General features: G+C 43.8%; 1 protein-coding gene across 23 annotated transcripts in view; it reads right to left on the minus strand.

Moving 5' to 3' along the window:
* Positions 1–21,411, minus strand: part of cacna1db (calcium channel, voltage-dependent, L type, alpha 1D subunit, b) — a 46,136-nt gene extending 24,725 nt beyond the window's left edge. For 22 of the 23 annotated variants that reach the window (XM_057041819.1, XM_057041828.1, XM_057041829.1 and 19 more), the window contains exons 1-6: positions 21,258–21,411; positions 18,470–18,938; positions 18,065–18,170; positions 1,237–1,376; positions 699–841; positions 474–626 (exon numbers count right to left, since the gene is read on the minus strand). In XM_057041819.1, the coding sequence (XP_056897799.1) occupies positions 474–626; positions 699–841; positions 1,237–1,376; positions 18,065–18,170; positions 18,470–18,938; positions 21,258–21,291 (1,045 nt within the window). In that variant the 5' untranslated portion in view covers positions 21,292–21,411. Of the gene's footprint in view, positions 1–473; positions 627–698; positions 842–1,236; positions 1,377–18,064; positions 18,171–18,469; positions 18,939–20,350; positions 20,892–21,257 lie in introns of those variants that run through there. The other variant, XM_057041809.1, reaches the window with a different exon arrangement.
* Positions 21,412–21,415: the final 4 nt, after the last annotated feature.

Genomic DNA, 21,415 nt, shown 5'->3' on the forward strand with positions numbered 1-21,415 from the left:
CAGATTCCAGCACCAACATCTGAGACCTCCAGTCCAAACAAGCACAAAAATAGGCTGCTATTCTCCTGTCTCTGTTTCAGAGGGACATTTTCATCTTCTTATATACTGTGTGTGGTTATTGTACCTTGTGTTTTAGCATAAACTATGGTTAGTGGACTGGATGGTCTGGACTGACAGCTACCAGCATAGACTGGTATCCATGTCACAAGCAAGGCTAAAGTAAAGTTCAAGCCTGTTTACATAAGAGTCAGATATTAGTCATTTAATCGCTGGATTTAATCCACCATCTGCTGTTCTGTCCTGTTTTCATCAGCTTATCACCAAGCACATGTAAGGTATACAGTATGTGTCATAAGAGATTAGGATGTTCTGCATTTTTCTTAAAAATTCTCTTTATTTTAAAAAAAATGGGACACCCAAAATAGAAAAACAGATCAGAAATTCAGTCAGAAAACCAGTGAAATTCACCAGACCTGTTCCTATCACGTAGCACGTGGCGTGCATTTTGCCAATGAAAAGCTCCAGGCCGATGACGGCGTAGATGATGATGACGAAGAGTACCAGCAGCGCGATGTGAAGCAGGGGAACCATGGCTTTAATAATGGAGTTTAAAACCACCTGTAAACCTGCAAACACCAGCAGAATATGTGACGGGGGGGTCTGGAACCACTCGTTTGTGTGTTTGTACGTTAACTCACTGGGAACTCCGGAGACAAGGCGAAGGGGACGAAGGACACGAAAGGCTCGGAGGGCCTTGACATCGAACCCCCCGGGTTTGCCTCCAGACTGTCCGCTGGAGTCGGCGTCTTTGGTGATCATCTCCAGAGCCACACTGAACAACCTGGGGACGACAGATTGGAGGGAATCGGAGAGGAGTTGTCACCAAGTGAGAGACGGTGTTTTTAGAGAGAGAAGTGATACAGAATAAAAGCAGAACAAAGTCATGTGTCCTCTTTGTAGAAGCATATGGAGGCACTCACAGTGTGTACTTACACACACACACACGTTTCCCCCGTGTGTGTGTGTGTTACTTTTGTGTTTCCGCATCACTGTTTGCACTGAAGTCTTACTTGGGGCCAGGTGGTCCATTAAAACCCCTCAGCCACATCAAAGGTGTTGCGTGTGTGTAAAGGTGCACGCGTCTGTCCATTCACGTGTGTGCAGAGAGACACATTACCGCTACCACGCCACTGCACACGCTCTGAATAACATCAACCAACGGCTCCCTGAACTCACCCAACGATGACGATCACAAAATCCAGCAAGTTCCAGCCGTTTCGGACGTAAGAGTTTTGGTGCATGACCAGGCCGTAGGCAATAATCTTCAGAAACGTCTCTATAGTGAAAATGATCAGGAAGGCATATTCCACTGTTTCCTGAGGGGGGGGGGGGGGGGGGGGGGGGACAGCAGGAGCCAGGTTGGAAAGGGAGGAAAAAACACACGTTCATGTCAGGTTATTAAGGGACAATGTGCAGCAAATCTAAGCCAGTTGAGATCTGATTAGCATCCAACGCCGCTAAAGCTCTGTGTTCATTGAAATCTTAACTCTACAGCCTGATGACTGCATGAATCCACAGCATTAGTTACACATCATGTCGGTCAAAACTAGTCACGCGCGTTGTGTAGGGACGCTCCGTGCCATCAGCTCAGAAGATCCACGCAATCGGGTCGGTGTTTAAGAGGTCACAATGACCTTTGACCTCTGACCAGCGGGATGTAATCAGTTCATCACTGGAAGCATTTGCTTCAGAGTTTATTAAAACCTCTCTCAGAGATGAAGGGATAACTAAACCCCTGAAAATGTTGTACATAAAGTTGGTTTTCTTGCAGGAGAAATCAAACTGATTTGTAATCATCTGTGCGTAAGTGTGTTATTACACCCCGCCCAACACAGCATGGGGTAAAACAGCGCAGGAAGTGATGTCATGCTACAGAAACACATTATATTGGTTCCTGAGTCAATAATATATCGATATTGGGTTTTTAATTATTTAATATATTAAATCCAAAATAAAGAAACATTATGTCACTATTAAAAACCAAAACTGTTCAAAATAAATGTCAGTAAATAGATACTGAGACAACCTGGATTCATGTCACTTGTGTTGCCACAGTGTAATTCAGGAGATCCCTGGAAGTCTTCTGATGCCCTTTTCAATTTGATTGAAATTAATTTATGCCCCAGAGGACTGTAAAACGATCTAGCATATATGATAATTAAATCTGTAGCCGGTTTAGTACCCATTAGGCTGTCTTTTAACAGTTATGAATATTGGAAAGTATAATAACAATTTACAGAAAAAATAATTTACAGAAAATATTGACAATTCACTGCAGTAATTGACATTTCTTTTACAAACACTTTCCCCCCTAGAATGGGATAAAAAGAAATGCTGTGAGCCGCTGGATGTCCTGCTGGATCATCATTGTGTTTCTATGGCAACATAGTGTCTGGCGATGAATACACCTCCCTACAATTGCACACAAATCTATGTATTTGACTTGGGCATTATTTCATTTTCTAACCTTCGCTTTCTTGTTCTCTCAGAGAAACAGCTTTCTCTCTGCCGCTCCCACACTCGCTCACCCTCAGTGAGCTCTCTCCGTCTCTCCATCTGTCTCCCCCGACTTGGGAAAGGTTAGAGATTCGGCAGGTTGTAAGCCCCATTAAGACTCTCTTTAAATGCACGGATGGATACACACGGGCACATTCATGGGCACAAAAACACGGCACACACCCACACATGTGGGCAGAGAGAGAGCTGAGGCGGGTCACACTTTTACAAGGCAGCAAGACCATGAGACAGACAGACAGACAGGCAGACAGACAGACAGGCAGGCAGGCAGGCAGGCAGGCAGGCAGGCAGCAGACAGACAGACAGACAGACAGACAGACAGACAGACAGACAGACAGACAACGCAGGGATTGAAAGCACTTTGTTGAAGGTTGATTTAGACACAGTTATACATAACTAACAGTTACTGTAGGAATAACCATGTTTAATGCTAAGAGACCCCTTTTCGACAGGCTAATGCGTTTGAAACTGCTCGTATGAACCAAACTCTGGGCTTGACCCACACATCGTTAAAAGACCTCAACATTTCAAGCCTTTTGATCCGGCAGAGCAAACGTCTCTGTTCATACTGATATTATCACACCTGAGAAAATAATAGCTTAGCATACAAGTGGCAGGATCCATTTCTTCTTCTGGAAATATATCATGGTTATTACCAAATGAGCACAAGCCAAACAGTCCGCGTCAGCAATGGACGTGTCTTTGTCTCCTAATTGCTGTAAACAGCCAGCCACGTCACTACAGCGATGACCTGTTGGGGTCAACAAGTGGTACTACTGTTGCACAGCGATAAGGCCCATGAACACACACCTGCCACAGGACCATTTAACATTCTTCTTCCTTTCTAATCTCTGTTTGCATAAGTCCAGAATGTCCACTCCTGTACTGAGTGAACAGCTGTGTGTGTGTGTGTGTGTGTGTGTGTGTGTGTGTGTGTATCCTATTTAACACATATTGAGGATTTTGTTCCTCAATGTTTTAAACTGAATTAACATACACATACACATGTACATCACAGAAAAACTGAATTATCATATAGAGCCCTGTTGCATTGAAGGTGCTCCACTAGCAGAGGGAGCTGCCATATCGCCTTCAGAGCACTGTCGAGGTACCCTTGAGCTAAGGTACCCTGCAATGAGCTGGCCACTCCTCCAGTGGTGTACCCTGCCATCACCCATATGTAACTGGGATAGGCTCCAACGGGATAAATCAGTAAAGAAATAAATGAAAGAAAGCCCTGCTACAGTGCAGTGTCCCATATACACCGTATGAGGGGGAAAAAAACATTTGTAAAGTGCAGACGCCCGACAAGCAGGTCATTTCCCCACATATTGAGACTTACTCCCATGGTATTGTGTATAGGCAGCAGTAATAAAGGTTACGTTCAATGTCCCTCTGGAATCTGCAACATTGCCAACATTTATTCATCTTTTGATTGGCTCATTATCATCATTCCCTGATCATTTCATTAAAATTTGTTCAGAACTTTTCTAGGTTTTTTGTTCAGACAGATGCCGCCGGAAATTATATGAATCTGTTATTTTAAATTAATCACACTGGCACTTTATAAAGCAGCTACATTACATGTATTTAGGCTACAATCTCGCTGCTGTCCAAGCAGTGAGAGTTTAAGTGGTGGAAAATAACTGGAATGCAAAAGACTATAATAATAATGTAATATCGCCCAAACATTTGTCATCTCTGATAAACACGGCACACATGTCTGATTTGAGTCACCCAAAGCTGATCCAAGTTCCAACACAAAGCTACAATTTGACTGCCTGACGATTAAAAGAGCACAGAGAAATTTCCCCGTTGTTCAGCTTCGGCTGAATGATGACGGTGCGCGCGGTGACATTCAACATCGAAAACCTCACCAGAAACTCTGGAGCAAATCTGAAATTTGAGAATTCAACGCATTTTCCACAGATGTACGGAAGTGCTGTTGCAAAACACGGCAAAAATTCAACAAAGAGTGAGAAGAGGAAAATGAAGAGAGGTGGGAGCAAAGAGTTTTCAACTGGGCAGCTGGTGCTCGCCTGGCTAGGCTATTAGCTTCACATAAAGTGATCAGGAGACTTGGTGAAAAAAAGTAAAAAAAAATAGCTAAAATATCAAGTTAATTTGATATAAAAGCACAATGAGACTTTGGTGGCCGTAATGTGTCACCTGCTGGGGATCTACGCCTTCAGGACCAACCACCATAGTTACTTAAGTACCATAGAAGTGGCGTCTTCATAGCTTAAATCACGCCAAAGGACCCTACAGTCATTCGCTTACAGGTGACATTTTCGTCCCTGCTTTCTTACATTTAAACTCTTTTTAACCTTTAACTTTTAACATGAAGTGCACAATAAAAACAAAATCTCTGATTTTTAATCGCAGCCTTAGTCCTGCTCAGTTGTCATGTGACTTCAATGCCGTTTGTGCTATTTTTTGAGGGGATGGGGGGGGGGGGGGGGGGGGCGAACCACGAGTGCCTCGCGGTAATCTCCCCGCACACTTGGAGAACAGCTGTGATAACACGGATAAGGTTGCCATGGAGATCCGGCCTGCTTTACGTGTGGGCAGAGATGAAGACCTGAGGTTTAGACCTTCTGCAGCAGCGTACCTGCTCAAACCTTTTCAAGCAGGTTTCTCTCCTTTCACCGGTGAACCGCAGCGCCGGCACCATAAACCTCCTGAAACTCTTCGGGAACTGTGTACGTGATTTACGCATAATCGCTCCTGGCTGTTGAGGAGGGAGGATTAAATACATTTGCCCTCCTTTCCTTTAAACCTTCACCTCGCAGGACTTCCTTCTCCCTTCACTAACCGCAGTGCTACGCCAGCACATAAAGCGAAGCTAACATGAAGCAGCTTAATTGATTTAAGGAGGACCAGTGCACCCTGTAAGCTTCCAAATCCCCCAATTTGGGAGCTGGACAAGAAAGGTTAGCTACAGACGCCAAAAGAGCTGGCAGCCTGCATGCAAATTAATTGTTTTCCTCGCCTAGCAAACATGTGTTCCTCAGTCTTAGTGAGTGGAATCAATAATCGTTTGGATTAGGCTGCAAGAAATTCAGATATTTGCCCTGTTAGTCTGACTTTAATCCCCAGAGAGGGAGCAGAACAGTTCTAATAAACGCCCCCGATGTTAATAATTACCTGGTTTTGTTTTGTAAAGGTAAACTTTAGGTTAAGGGGAGTCGTTCCATCATTATCTGAGCAGGTGAGCTGCTGTCCTGCTGGGCCAGGAGATCCCATTAGCAACGTTAGCGAGTTAGATTTGACATTAGTGATGAACTAGAAATGAAGCCTAACTATAAATGTGTGATTAAAGCATGTATGATACGCCGTATGTTTAAGTTCCACAGTACAGACATTCATTTGTTTTAATTATTAAGTACAATAAACTTAATAATGAAATTGTGATGGTGTTTTATTAGCGTATTATTTTTCTTTAGTGTAAAATGGTAAGAATTTAAAACTTCAGTAAAAGAAAGTGGTAGCAGAAGGGACACGTTGGCTGTACCCTCCAAGTGCCACATTATGCTGTGTGAATCTTTGCAGTTATACTAACAAGTTAGTTTTTTCTGCACTGTCCCATCACACATGACCAACTAGTTCATTAGCTCAATGCGATTTTCTCATTTGGGCCAATTTTAATCTACAGCCACTTATATTTAAAAAAATGAAAACATGAATGCAATAGATAGAAACATGATGAAATGAATTGCATAATTCCTTTCATCAATAATAAAACCTTCACAAAATTCTGAATACTGAAAAAGTTGGACTGTCGCTACTCTCCTTAATCCCCCCCACCCCTTCGTGCTAGTGAGTAAAATATAAAATATTAATCATAACATCAAAATACAGTATAAACTAAAGAAAAAACCTTTAAAATATTATATTGACCATCAGAGAATGGACCAGTTGTTGGCAGCAGGGGGATAAGCTGATGTCATTCTGTCCTTATGTAATTCAGTCCCAGTGAGTCAGGGCGTACTGTGTGTGTGTGTGTGTGTGTGTGTGTGTGTGTGATTGCATTGATCACAGACTGGCCAAAACCACCATCGTGAATAATGCCTTACCACCCTCGATCAGCTGGGCAAATACACACTCCACATGCGCACGCACAAGCACGCACGGCGGCCTGAACCGCATCGCATTGAGCGTTGTGTCAGCTAGTGTTATCATCACTGAGGGCAGTGACATCATGCGAACCTATAACTGTGTGAATGTGTGTGACTGTGTGTGTGTGTGTGTGACTGTGTGTGTGTGTGTCTAAGAGAGAGAGAGATTAACCTTGTCTATCCATCAATTTAATATAACATCTTGAAGCTGTCTGTGATGATGTCGTCATGATGTCAGGCTGGATCACATGACATAAACAGAGTCACTAACCTGAAGATGATTTTATTCCTACAGTTACATTTGTCAAATAATAACAACAATTTACACTTTTATGAATAGCAGGCATTATATTATCAATGAAAGCAGGAGGGTCTTCAAAGTTGTCACACTCTGTGTCGCTACACGCTCGTGTTGACTTCAGTATCTAATATGCATCATCTCTGATGAATATATATATATACAGTATATATATATATATATATATATATATATTATATATATATATATAATATATATATATATATATATATATATATATATGTGGGGCCACTTTGAGCGTGTACGAGAGAGAGTGAGCGCGTCACAGCGCTTCTATCTGATGCTGTGGTTGAAAGGCTGCATGCACATGAATTAAGCAGGCAGCCAGAAGCAGACTAATCACCTCCTATTAGCCTGTGTTCCAACTGGTTTCTAAATGAGATTAATGAGGGCCGGGGAGGTCTGTGTGCTACACAGGTCAACCACAGGATGAATAACAAGGCCTTCAATGTCGTCAGCACGAGTGACGGCGCAGGACGAATGTCAGCCTTTCACTTTCTCTAATGTTAAAGCTCGTTAAATGTCGTCCGAATGAAGTCACGGTGAATTACGAACGCGCCCAGTCATGCGTGGCCTGTTAGCGAAGGAACGCGTCTCTTCTGGGTGTCAGCCACCTCTTTGCATGTCCTGAGAGAGGTGGCTGACTCATTAGTGATCCAGGGTGGCGGTTTATCTGTCGATTTTCTGCACATTTGGAATGAACATATGACTGTGAGTCACGGCAACACTTCACTTCAGAGCTCCGAGCAGGATATTGCAGAGGTCCGCAGACGTGATCCGTGTTGTCAGCTTCCCACCTCTTTTCTACCAAGTGTCGGTTTCCTTCATGTCTCTGAATTTTGGAGCCCCCCGTTCCTCTTTCTGCCTCTCCCTCGCTCTCTGCCTGCGTTCTGCCGCTCCTCCATCTTCACATCTTTCCTGTCTCCGGATACGGGTCCCTCCTGAGATATCATGTTTGCTCTCGATTAGATATGAACGCTGAGGAACAGTGGAACTGATACAGTCTAATTATTGAAAAGCCTCGTGCGATATGGACGAATAAAGACTGCAAACAATGGAGAGGAAGTCGACGTTCACGTGTATTTTAGAGTTGCAGCACAGTTCTTAGAACTATACCCACAAGAGCCCTTTTCATGGCAACCAAAACAATGATAATAAGGGGCTGGGCTTGGTTACCGTGGTCCTGTCATCACAACAAAGGTGCCTCTCGGCCAAAGGATGGAGACAAATTCATTGATGACTGGGTGTGCAATGTTTGATGAAGAAAAATCTCCCGTTTAAACCCAATCTGTCTATTTTCGCCCTAATCCTAAAGCCAAAACAGCACGCAGAGCGACCAGCAATCATAACCTGCAGCCAGCGTAGCGACTGGCTGACCCCCCCGAAGCTATCCGCTAATCCAGAGTTGGTATTAAACCAAACAGCTGAGGCAACATCCCAAACCGGCGCCACCATAAAGGGCAAGCTTTGTGTAGCATTTAGGCACTAATGTGTGTTTAAATTCTAAATGTTATTATTACTATTATTATATGATGATAATAGAAGCCTCCATTCGAGGCTCCTGTAGGCGAAACCCACCTGGATTGAATGTGTTAGCAACAGGTCTCGTTCAGAGCTGAGTCAGTCCTGACACAAAAGTTCTTTCTGCGTCCCACTCCCTCAGATACTCAGTGGGTTTCTGACCATCACTGCCTGCTCTGCCGCAGCTCCAATTATAAACTGCAGAGTCGAAATGAGTAATGCTCAGGTCTTCTTCCCATCCTGTAAAAACGGGCTTTATTGTGCCGTTTAGACATTCTGTCAAATGATAATGATGCTCTATGAATGCAAATACACTGTAAAAATGTTATTCTATAAGGCCAAATACGCAGCGCACGCTCATATTTTATGTAAATGATCTGTTGGCTTAGATGATGCTGCTGGCTGTAGTTAAATGTCATTTTTATCTTTATAGATAGATAAGTGTGTGTTTACAGGAGGAGGTCCGACCTGCCTAAAAGGGGCCCAGCTGACACCAACCTGTGAACTAAGTCCAACAGTACAGGCTGGAGCCACATCTAGAGTCTTCATTAAGGAACTGCGAACGGTCCCACAGGCCTCATGCAGGCCGCCTCTTTAAGAGGAAGGAAGCAGGATCATCCTTCTTTCCGATCCTTCTCCCACACTCTCATCTCACCTCCCGCCTCATTTTTATTAGCTCAATAGTTCCTCATCTTCCAGGTTTCCATACTCTGATTATCTGCTCCCATCCTCCTCCTCATGTGCCCCCTGGACCACCCTCCTGTCCTCACATTTCTGTCCCTCTCGCTCCTCTCTCCGTTTCACCTGGCTGTATTTAACAGCCTTGTCCTTCAGAGGCTCCTCTCGTCTCCATGGCCACAGCTCAACACAGATGTGCTGTATGCAAATCAAGGGGAAGGGGCAACGCAATGAATAGATCAAACTCATTAAAACATACATAAAACGCATGAATAGCAACTCATGTGAGATATTTCCTCCCTCCCAGCTCCACCCATCAGAACCTGACGATTCACAGTTGGTTGTAGATGATTTTGCCTCTGTTGTTGGAAGTGTTGAGTGAAGATCTGTGTTGGGGAAGAGCAGTACTGACTAGTGGAAATACAGCATGTGTGGAGGATCAGGAGGTTGCTCAGGGGCTGCAGAGGAGACATGGCTGGCTAACTGGTGAATGCTACTGGCTGCACTGGTAACCAGAGTGTGAGGATACAAAGAGAGAGCGAAAGAACCCACCAAAATAAATTCAAGAATAACTGAATGAAGCTTGCACTGCAGCCAATGACGCTATTTAGCAGTCAGTCTCCTTAGAAACCCGCCATTTAAAGAGATTGTAATGCCCCTTAACGCCATGCTGTACAAAAGCAAAGTGTTTGACACAGAAAGGATTTAAGTTCTCGTTTATACAAGCATCCAGAAACCCGCTTAGCTGCATAATATAATCTCCTCATCACATTTCCTGGTCTTTCAATCTACCATCGCCATGAATATTCATTTGCAAGTGTTTGGATAACACTCAGATGCTGGAGACACTTGTAAAAACATGAGGATGAGAATGACATCATGCTCCCACGCAATGAAAACCGAGTTTCTGAATTTTGTTGCAATTCAGTAACGGAGCGATCCAGCCGAATATTGCTGTGTGCTCCTCTAGAGAGTACCAGCTTCACTCATGTTGTGAGAAGGGCCATTACATCAGAATACGGTCCGACAATGGTTCTGAGGTCCTGCTAGCTATAGTGGTCAGGGGATCTCCTGGCTAGCATGTGTGGACACTGGTGGATGCTGCCTGGTGCTGCCAGCAGTGGGGAGAGCTGTGAAAACATCAACACTCGCCCAGATTCAGTCAGATTTGGTCTGTGGCCACTACCTGCGTTCCTTATTAGGGTCAGGGTCTCGCTAATTACCCCCTCGTTCTTGCTGCTGAGTCTTATATTTGCCGCCAAACTCAATATCATTGAATTCATGCAACTATGTTATCATTTCCCGTCAGAAAACAACCACGCGTGTTATTCGCTGAAGCGAATAGTATGCATTTGTGATATTTTATTATTTTATGTATGTTTATATTTACAGCGCGGGTGCTGCGTAGAAAGAATTTATATTTGTGTGATAACGGCGGGGGGGAAATACACTTTAGGAAGGAAGTGACTCACAACGATTGGATGAAACATTAATAGATCCCTGTGGTCAAACATAACCTGAGGCTCCCACTCTCTTCTTTCCACACACACACACACACACACACACACACACACACACACACACACACACACACACACACACACACACACACACACAGCTCTATGGGAGAGGAGAGATTAGTGTTTCTATTTAAAGGAATTATTTGGGTATAAATGTGAGATGTCATAGCTGGAAGAGAAATCTCTATAATCAATAACCTCAGTAATATCTGCATTAGTACTGTACATGCTGGCTTACAGAAGAGCCCACAGACAGAACTGAATATCTGACTGTATTCTTCTATTATGAAAGATTAAATGGAATGCTTTGGAAATGTGCACCGTGGAAAAGATCTATGGGCCGGATGATATGACTAACCTGCTATATGAGGGGGAAAGCCTATATAATTCCTCAGTGATAGTGGATATAGTGTGATGGTTTTACTAAAACCATCACAATCAGTGGAATTTCTATAAGGTTGGATAATTCTGCCCAGTTATTTCTGACACTTCTATTCCAGCACTTCTGAGTCAGAGGAGAGACAAGACAGAAGGGAGAGCAAGAAAGAAGAACAATCAGAACATTTTTATAAAGGTTTAGAAAGGACTCATTGGGGAGGAAAACCTAAGACAAGATTTAAACTGCAAAGGAGACGTCAGGAAGATGTGTGGGCATAGGAGAGATTTTAAAAGTATGCTTGAATATACATCATATCCAAATATGATATCCTCACCATTCTGCATCCCCTTCATCTCTCCATCCCTACATTCATCCTCTCAGACCATCGGCATCAAGATGAGTGTGAAAACTAACATTACTGATTGTCGCCATCTTGGTTTTATTGTTGTTTTGTTTTACTTGGGACTATTTTGGAAGAGGTGACTGTAGATGTTTGCTGATTGAGTGCTCCTCTGTTCCTCCATAGCTGTTTCTGTCATCTCTAAAAGCAGCAAGGCTCCAGGTTTATTCGTTAGTCATATACCCACACAAAGGCTTGGAAGTGTAGCAGTTGATGCAGGTTCCTCTGTACCTGGCCTCATATGGCGTGCACATATAAGTAAAGATGGTAAACGACACTGGATCAAAGGGATCAGAAGTTTTCAGCCACACAGCTGCAGAACACAGAAGTTCTTGCTCATGCCGGGATCTTCACAGGGATCCAACACAGATCCTAATCCTACTGACTATTAGCCCTAGGGGGTTGAAACAAAGCGCCTCGGTCCAGCTGTCCGCATCACAACGCTGCCCCAAAGGCCGACCTATGGTCACACCAATCCCTGAACACCGTGTCTTTATTTGCTTTAAAAAAATGTCAGACAAGTCTAAAATCAGATCATTAGCGATGGAGCTGTTGACTATGATTGACTCAAACCAATTTGCGTGCATCTCCCTCATGCACGTAAAAGGCTAGACATCCGTGACCAAATCTGGGACAACAAATGCCTCTCTTGCCTCTGCTCACCGATTCATCATACGCTCATCTAGCTGCAGAACACTGCACAGGTCAACTCAGCCGTGACGCAGTGAAAAGCATATTTCTCCCAAACAATAGGTCACGTGTTCAATTTCATTTCATTAATTTCTATTTTCAAAACCTGGCTGTGCATGTTAAGAAGACAAGCTCCCATTTAAACCACATGAGGACAGAGAATCCCAGGAAACTACGGTTTTACACTCTAAAAGGCGTCCGGATGGTCAAAAATATCGAGAAAATATGCAAAATGTCGTGGCCGTAGCGAATTAGAAAATGGGGGGATAGAAAATGCGGAAATATCAAAAAATATATCTTTTAAAAAGACGCGCAGATTCACGTGCTGCTTGGAGCCGCTTTACTGACTCTCATTTCCGCTTCTCTGTAAACCTTTAATCCCCGAGTGAGAGAGAAAAAAAATGACGTAACCTGACATTCTGTTCTCAGAATCACACACAAACACACACTGAACCGTGCGTCATCGCAAGATCGAAGTTGAACACATACACACGTGATACCTTCAGGTTTGTTATTATTTGTTTTGCTTCGTCACCTTAATTAAAAAGTAGAAAACAGTCAACTGATGAAAACAGCAAAGACTCTCATGTATAATGAAAAACCAAAAAGAAAGATCACGCACGCACACACACACACACACACACACACAGAATAAACCCACTCCTGCCCTCCTTTGTATTAACCTGCCCACCTTACAGTATTCATGTCCAATGATTGCTGTTACACAACCAAGCCAAACATCTTTTATGAGTCATGGTGAGAAATGGAGGGAAGCACATATGAATCTGTATTTGATATCATTTTTGGAATTAAAAAAAAAATTCTAAAAACCTAAATACTGATCCCAGCCAAGCCAAAACAAATACTCAGTACAGTTAAATGCAGCATCTCTGCAAGTCATGCTAATAAAAAGAGATTTAGGTTTATGTTGAATGTTTTAACATTCAAATTCACCAGCTTCATTGTTAAATAAATTAAATATTGTTATATTCCATTTGCAGACAGAACCTGGTTCTGTTTGTTAAAGGGTCTCTCATGTGTCCAGGACTCTTGCAGCTCATTGATGATGCTCATCCTCAATTTCACATCCCAGCCATTAGATTTACGTCGTTGCAATGTTTCATTCCTTCAGTTTTGTTCCATGATGCTGATGAGTCACCTGTGGTGCGTTTGTGGATCAGAACATCACCCGTCACTCAACAACTGGCAAAAATCGTTACCTTCCGTCTCAACGGAGAGCTGCCTGTGTGTTCAACACATGCACGCTTGTGTCTTCACGTCTGATCTGTCGCTTGTGATGCAGCTATTTGACACTCGTCCGACTGCTGTAATCAAAAGCCAGACCGCTATCAGATATACATTTAAATGCTGCCATCCTGGTCAGATTAGCATCTTCTCACACTGTGCCGTTCTTTCAGAAACACACACACACACAAATCCTTCTATTCTTCCCATAAGAGATTCATATAGGATATTTATGGGAATACCGTACTATACTTATGGGATTAGCATGGGTGGGAGCATGTTTGCTGATTAGTGGTCAAAAGGGGCCGTTATAAACCCACTAAATCACTAACCAGCTTAGTAAGAATGACTGAATGAATGAGGAAAAAGAGAGGTGGAGGTGCGACAGACGAAGGGACGGACAGACGGACGGATGGCTGGGTGGGTGGGTGGGTGGGTGGATGGATGGATGGATGGATGGATGGATGGATGGATGGATGGATGGATGGATGGATGGATGGATGATGGATGGATGGATGGATGGATGGATAGATAGATAGATAGATAGATAGATAGATAGATAGATAGATAGATAGATAGATAGATAGATAGATAGATAGATAGATAGATAGATAGATAGAAATAACAATGGGTCTTCACACTTGTAAGCTCCCAATCTACCATTCATCAATCCTTAGAGCCCCACTTTCACTTGTCTCATTTAATGACGACTAATCCTGTGGTCATCTTAATCGCTCTCTCACCCACTCTCTCACTCACAGACACGTGTGCACACACACACAAACACACACACACACACACGTTTGCACACAGTCTCACGGTTACAGCTCTGCGGTGTGTGTGTGTTTGTGTGTGTGTGCAAGCACACGTGTAGGTGTGAACGTGTGTGCTGCATCACAGATACTGAAGGTGTTCACAGATGATTTTAGGAAACAGAAATAAATTCTATTTAATTTTTAAAAATCAGCTGTGTTCACTCACATTTGTTCAGTTCCTCATATTCACTTTTCCCTCATATGAAACACCAACGGACAATAAAATCCCAGTCACCAGTGGTGGACCGTGCATTTCACACCTAGGCCTTCAGTAATGCTCTGTCTGATCACTCCACTCCTCAATAACTATTTTTTGGTTCTAAAACCCATCTTATTATGCAGAGTATAAAGAGCCGTTGCATCACAGATAGAGAACTCCTGTAGCCACTATAAATGCCTTTACTGAATGACCCAACCAGGGAGAACAAGTCTTCTCCCACTGCAGCTGTGACACACATAAAAACTGTCAATAATAACCTGATAAACTTAGAATATTATTTAGAAAAACACAAAAATTTGGATTATTTGTAGACAAAATCGATCCTCCTTTCTTTCCTCACACATTGTTCAAATACTCTGTCGTACAGATTATCCGTGACAATAAATCTGCCATTAAATCTATTTCTTCTCCTCCTTCCATCTGATGACAAAACAGCCATTCCAAAAGCAAAACAATATTTGGATTGGAGCAGCTCGCTCCAGGTGCAGTTTGCTAGCCTTGGCGAGTTCGCTCTCTGATTATCCACTCAGAAGGTCTGAATACGGCAACATCGCCGTCCGCCTACTACAGATTCCTGGCGGCACCAAATCAAAATCTGAACACTTTCGTCCACACTTATTTTGCGTTAGAGGGGCTGCAGAACGGATTGTGAAGGCCTCCAGCCAGACTTCTTTGACTTTGAACGTGCCTGGCAACAAATGATGGCTGAAATGTGATTGGTTAAATTAATAATTAATATGAAACTACATGAAGCTGCACAACCTTTGGAAAAGCTATGAAGTGAGGACCATTTGGAATTATTTAATAAGTATTCATGGACAAAACATAATTAACATCAGTCTGTGATGTTTTTAGGCGAGCAGAGAAGGCCTTGCATGCCTGGATGGCCCACCACTGATATTTACACTCTTCTTCATGGCATCGTGGATCTCCTTTTCTTATCCTCTTCGCCGTTGTTCGGATATTAAGCCAATAAAACACCTACACGCTCCCTAAAAAAGAAGCAATTGTTCTGGAACTACTACAATGATGAAAAGGAGGACATAAATTCCCTGGAATTAAATATTTTTTAATTTATATTTAAATCTTACTGCTGCAGGAGTGGATGGATGTGAGTGACAGTTAGGTACGCTACATTGCCGAGGACATAAAATGCTCCTATGGGAGCATTTCTTGGGCCTTCTAATGCATAAGTCTTTGTAATGGGCCATAGTCATCATCATAAAAGACTACAATTGTGATTGATATTTTAAGTAATTTGCTTTATAAACGTCTAATTTCAACTGGAGATTTTATTAATGGGCCTTGAAATCATTCTGACTAACACGCACCTCTATGCTGCACTTTAGCGTGCTCTCCTACTATAATGCCTAGAATTTGCGTGCACATTTGCTTATATAATATCACACAATTCCCTCGGATGTTTTATTGATTACGATTAGTTAAGCAATATTACATGAGAGCCATTGCACCAACATGGCTGGCCTGTGCTGTTGTGATGTGATGCAGTAGGTTATTAAATTATGTAGGTTGGAATAGGAAGTCATAATAATTGACTGGATAAAAGCTTCTGTCTGTGTTTATAAGAAGCCACAATGCATTAGCATCCAATATATTATGCTAATAAAAAAAATATGCAACAAATAAATAAATGTCAAATTATAAGTGATCCGCCATGGTTTGCTCTCTGTCTCGCTCACTACTCAGAGTAGTGCATGTGCGCTGAATGATGAGTGCAGACTTGGCCGGCATGAATAATCCCCATCTGTTAAGGGAACATGGTACGCTGCTATGTGTCCATCTCTCGCTCATTTACTCGACAAACACCCGTGCAAACCTACACATTTGGACACGCAATCCCCAGGAAAAGTACAAACGTCCCCCGTCGGACTTACAGAGGAAACAAGTGTTAGCTTTGCAATAAGCTAGTTCTCTGGGGACACACGGGATTAAACTACTACCCAAATAAATAAATAAGTACAAAACTGCTCTTTTGGGGGGGACTGAAGTCAACTGAGGTGGAAACTAAACAAACAGAGCAAAGCAGAATGTTCAGGCCAAAGAGAACTCACAATCACAACCCGTCATTTCTGCATAAAGTACATTTTAAAATCTGCATTAGCATTTTGACATTTAAATGTGAAGAGTCCAGGATGTACCGAACACAATTTCCATAGTTTGGCTGAAAAGCCATGATGGACCTGCCAGCCTGAGCTCTAAAACCCAGTCCTGCAGTCTGTCCCAGTCTGACTGAACAGATGTGAAGTGTCACTCAATGATATTCAGCTCCATAATGATGCCTCATCCAGCCTTCTGGTCAGTGCTGACCTGCGTCCATTGTCATTTTCATCTGGAGTGAACAGCAGTCACCCAGACGACAGGTTCATGTCGTAAACCGACTGTGACTTTTGATGAAGAGCACGCGAGATGATCTGACGTCGCTGTTCCTTGTAGGTAAACATGATTATTTTAATTCCCAGCTAGTCTGTTCTCTGCTCCAGCCACACCCGCTCACAACAGAGGACCAAATGTTTTCATTGTCCACTGCCTGTCTGTCTTTTTGCTGCATTATCGCTCTCAAAACACATGGGATGGCCTACTGGGAGTTTGTCTGTGCGTCAGCAAAACAATGAAACGTGACGCATCTATTCAGATACTGCCGGGAAAGCCCTTTGACGCAACCCTAGTGTCCCACCAATCGCACTCGGAGTGTGTTGAGTGCTCTTTGTGTGTGATTTAGCTGATGACAAATCAAGGCACAAGAAGGTGGCAGCAGGTGTGAAACTCATTTCACCTGAGCTGCACATCCCTGAGCAAACAACCGCAGAAGCCATAAAGCCAAACAGATCACATAAATGACGGCAAATCGACTTAGGGGCAGTTTTTTTGAAAGGGTCACGGGTTTCTGCACATTTGACAGCTTGATCCAACATGTAGGTACTGTATATGTCCCATTAGTCTGTTGTTTTGGCTGTAAATTGCTAAAAGGCAAGTTTTCCTCACCACCAACATTGCAGTTAGTTCAATTAGCCCAGTAAGGACCAACGTGCTCACTGCAGCCAGATCTTGGTAAAAGTCTGGTAGATTAACTATAAAAAGCTCTTCTTATAATTAAATGGGTAAATTACACGCCTGCATGCTACATCAAGTGAATCTGAATATCATCACTATAGCAGTGGAAAGACACAGCATTTGACCCAACACACAAATAAAATTGGCGTGACCTTGTAAGACAACATGAAAAACAATCCCAGCTATCAACTACAGGAAAAGTCCCACTCAACCGGCCCACCTGCAGCACAAACATCACATAAAACTGGGAAGTGATTGGCATCAGTAGAGATAGAGAGGTCACTCTAGCCCTGCAAAGGTCACTGCGTTGATCACGGGCCCCTGGGATCTACAGCTAGATACTGATCCCAAATTACACCCTCAGCTACAGCCTCCAGACTGTCAGTGTCAACGGGTTAATTGCTGACTTGTAAAGTGCTTGAGTGGTCAGATTTGAACCACTCTCTTCGACATCGAGTTCAACGAGCACTTGATTGTCTGAGAGTTTCTGACTTGATCAGTGTCACTCACCAGTTCTTGGTTGGTGGAGTTGGAGTCGTCTCCAGGAAAGGGGATGTAAATGGCTAAGGCCACGCAGTTGGCAAAAATAGACAGAAGTATAAAGATATCAAATGGTCTTGAGAGAAACACGCCGTTAAGGACAACAGATTCCAGCAGAAAAAAGGAACTCACATTTCAACAGAATCATTTATCTATTCACCTAAATGGACCTGGAACGTTTGGTGCGATGCTATATTATCTATAGATTTTAAATGCGACCCGTTTGAGCTTCATTAGCAACACGGTCATTTGGTGCTGTCCAACATCCATCCGATAATCTATGAAACAACCTATCCCTGCGCAGATGCAATCAATTCAGACACCCCACCATGTGACATCCTTCCGCTCGACCACAGCCTCTGGACCAAAGGATACTTCCACTCCACCAGGCTGATGCAGGCCCTGCGGATGGGGTTGTTGAGGGTGAGGCAGAACAGGGCTCTCGGTGGCCTGCTGTTGGTAGAGCCTCCCTGCTTTTTGCTTTTGGCGTACTGCTGCCTCTTCTTCTGCGCCAGCGAGCCCACGGGAGGTGGTCCAGTGGTGCAGACAGGTGGCGGCGAGCTCACGTCATGCTTTGCACCGTCGCCTTGCGCTTGGCGTGCGGCGTTGATGGCGGCATGCCAAGCGAGGACAGGGTTGACGCCTGAACCGGCACCTCCGTGGGTCGGAATGCCACTGTTGGTCCCGAGAAGTCCAGGGTAGGGGCCCGCAGGCTTGCCGGTGCTAGCTGGAGCCTGTGGGTGCTCTGACGGGTGGAGCTGGTGCAAAGAGGTTTGGTTTTCTGCCCAGAGCGCTGAGGCGTTGGTGGAGACAGTGGTCCTTCTGCTGCCGGCATACTGTGCCCCTGCAGGGAGAAAGTGGAAGGACGAGACAACAGGTCATCCTCCGGAGGTGAAAGGAAGTGAGAAAGCACTCACTAGTGCCGGCTTTACCTCTGCGATCTGCCCAAAACTGCTTTCAGACACCACTGGGGTGTGAATTAAGGCTTTGTAGAGGAGACACTGCTGATGCCATGTGAGGATCCATGCAGAAATTCTAATCTTTATTTTCTCTGCATCTTTACAAAACGCGTTCTGCCATATTTGTGTCACGCAAAATCTTTTCCAAAACGTATTTGCAAGAACACCAACATGCCCCCGTGCAACAGCTGATGTCCGTCCATTTGTTTTCTTACAGGTCAAGTCTGAAAACACAAATGTGACAGAGGCCAACCGCTCTGTTTGTTTGTTTGGTTGTTTACACTTGGAATTGTGTACCTAAACTACAAGATACATGTGAAAATATATTGCACAGCAAATAAGAGGAATAAATGTTAGCTTATGAAGTTCATTTCTGCTCTTTCTCAAGGTCAATTTTGATACTATTGCTAAGAAATCCACTTTTCAGAAGTGCAAGTTTGTTTATTAACGTTTATAATAACCAAATACTACTAAAGATAGCAGTATTACATAAAAGTGTCGTGATTTATTTTTATAATTGCGCAGAAATGGGCTAATATGATCATGAAGATGATGATGATGATGATGATGATGATGATGATGATGATGAGACTCAATTAAAATTTTCATTGAAATGTCCTCGACATTTTGAGGCATTCCACAGCAGAACCGCGTCTGAACCTCATCTCTTTAAAACGGAACACTGAGTCAAAGGACTCAACAGAACCCCCCAGCAGGACTGTATCACTGTAGCAGCCTTTCAGACAGCTGTGGCGGACTCTTAACACACCTCCACCTCTTTAAATCTGTCATGGATCATCGATTTCAGAAGAAATTAACAATACTGCACTCAACATCAGGACAGCGCTGGAGATGCGCTTCAAAAATAATCTCAGCATTTCTGCAGGACGCACACATGTGTAGTACAGTTGCTGGGTAACAACTGCCCGCTAGTATCGCGAATTTACTTGATGGCTGTAAGTGCTTGGACCGAAACCCACAATACCGGAATTCATTTGAAAAGTTGTGTGGCTCCTCTGTGAGCTGCCACAGTGATCCGCGTCCGCCGCTTGACCTTAATACTAAACCAAACAGTCGGTGAAGTCCTTTCCCAAAGGGATTCGTCTGCGGGCCACAATCATGCGGAGCAAAACGAGCGCTCACAAATAAAAAATAATTAGTTTCAAATCCCAAAAGCTTGCCCAAGCCAACTCTTTGCTGTTAACACTCAACAAGCATCAACGGGCAGCATAAACCGAGCGCTCTCGCCCCCTCTCCGCGCTCCAACTCTCCTCCTGCGCTCCGCTTTTTTTATTACCTTCAGTCTGTTCATCTGCCTCTTGCATCCTCGAATCCACATTGAAACCATTCGTTTTAGATCCAACTCACTGTTGGAAAAGACATCTGGGAGGTACCGAGCCGTGCGCCGAGCCGCTAACCAGAATTATCAAAGGTTTTCCGAGCGCAGACGCCGAGCGCAGAACCAAACATTTTCGCCACATCCGGGTGTTTGCATGCGGATTCACGGCGGACGCGCGGATGGCAGCGGTCAGTCCACTGCTGTCAATTATCGTCACTGTTGCTGCCGACTGGTCACATACAAGTCCAAGCAATCAGTGGAGCGGGATTACAGCGTGCGCACATGCACCTGTTGCCACATTGAACCCACAGAAGCGCGTAATAAACATTCCAGCTTCGACGCGGAGTCAATCAGAGTTCCATTGCTTCTGTGACTGATCAAAATAAGCTCCCAAAATCTTTTTTAGGACCCGATTAAAAAGTACGCGGGAGGAAATTGATCTCACAGATGTCGAGAGTACACTGTCATTGATGCCGGCGATGCGTCGGAGTTGCTGATTGCGTTTGATTGCCTAAATTGCATTAACAATGTCAACGGACCATAAATTAGGAAGCGTGTGACAAGAGCGTAGTGACGCACGTCTTCCTCCCTGGGTCAGTAATTCACTTTTTCATCTATTACGAAAAAATAAATTAACTCACGACATTTGCGCTTATTTGGAAGCTCTTAGCCACTTAAATTTAATTTTGCGACTCTGCATCAGGTCGTTTGTAAGTGTAACGATGCCTCCAAACCCAATGTGGACGTTGTCTGTCTAAACTCTGAACTGATCGTTATCATTTCTGCAAAGCATGACATAACAGCATGTGCTCGCCCCCATCCACCCAGCCAAGCCTCTAAACAGAACTCGGGCCCGGAGACTTACCCCTCAGGGGTCTTCCCCTGATAATAAACGGCATTCTGTCACCTAGATCTTCTCTGGGGCCTCATTGCGACGTTTTCTGTCCTCACTCGGCGGCGATTCGACAGGAAATGAGTCGCCGGGGCTGTGCTGGAAGGTTACCAGTGATTGGATTACCTGTG

The sequence above is a fragment of the Takifugu flavidus genome, chromosome 8 (assembly GCF_003711565.1).
Source record: "Takifugu flavidus isolate HTHZ2018 chromosome 8, ASM371156v2, whole genome shotgun sequence".
NCBI classification, from domain to species: Eukaryota; Metazoa; Chordata; class Actinopteri; order Tetraodontiformes; family Tetraodontidae; genus Takifugu; species Takifugu flavidus.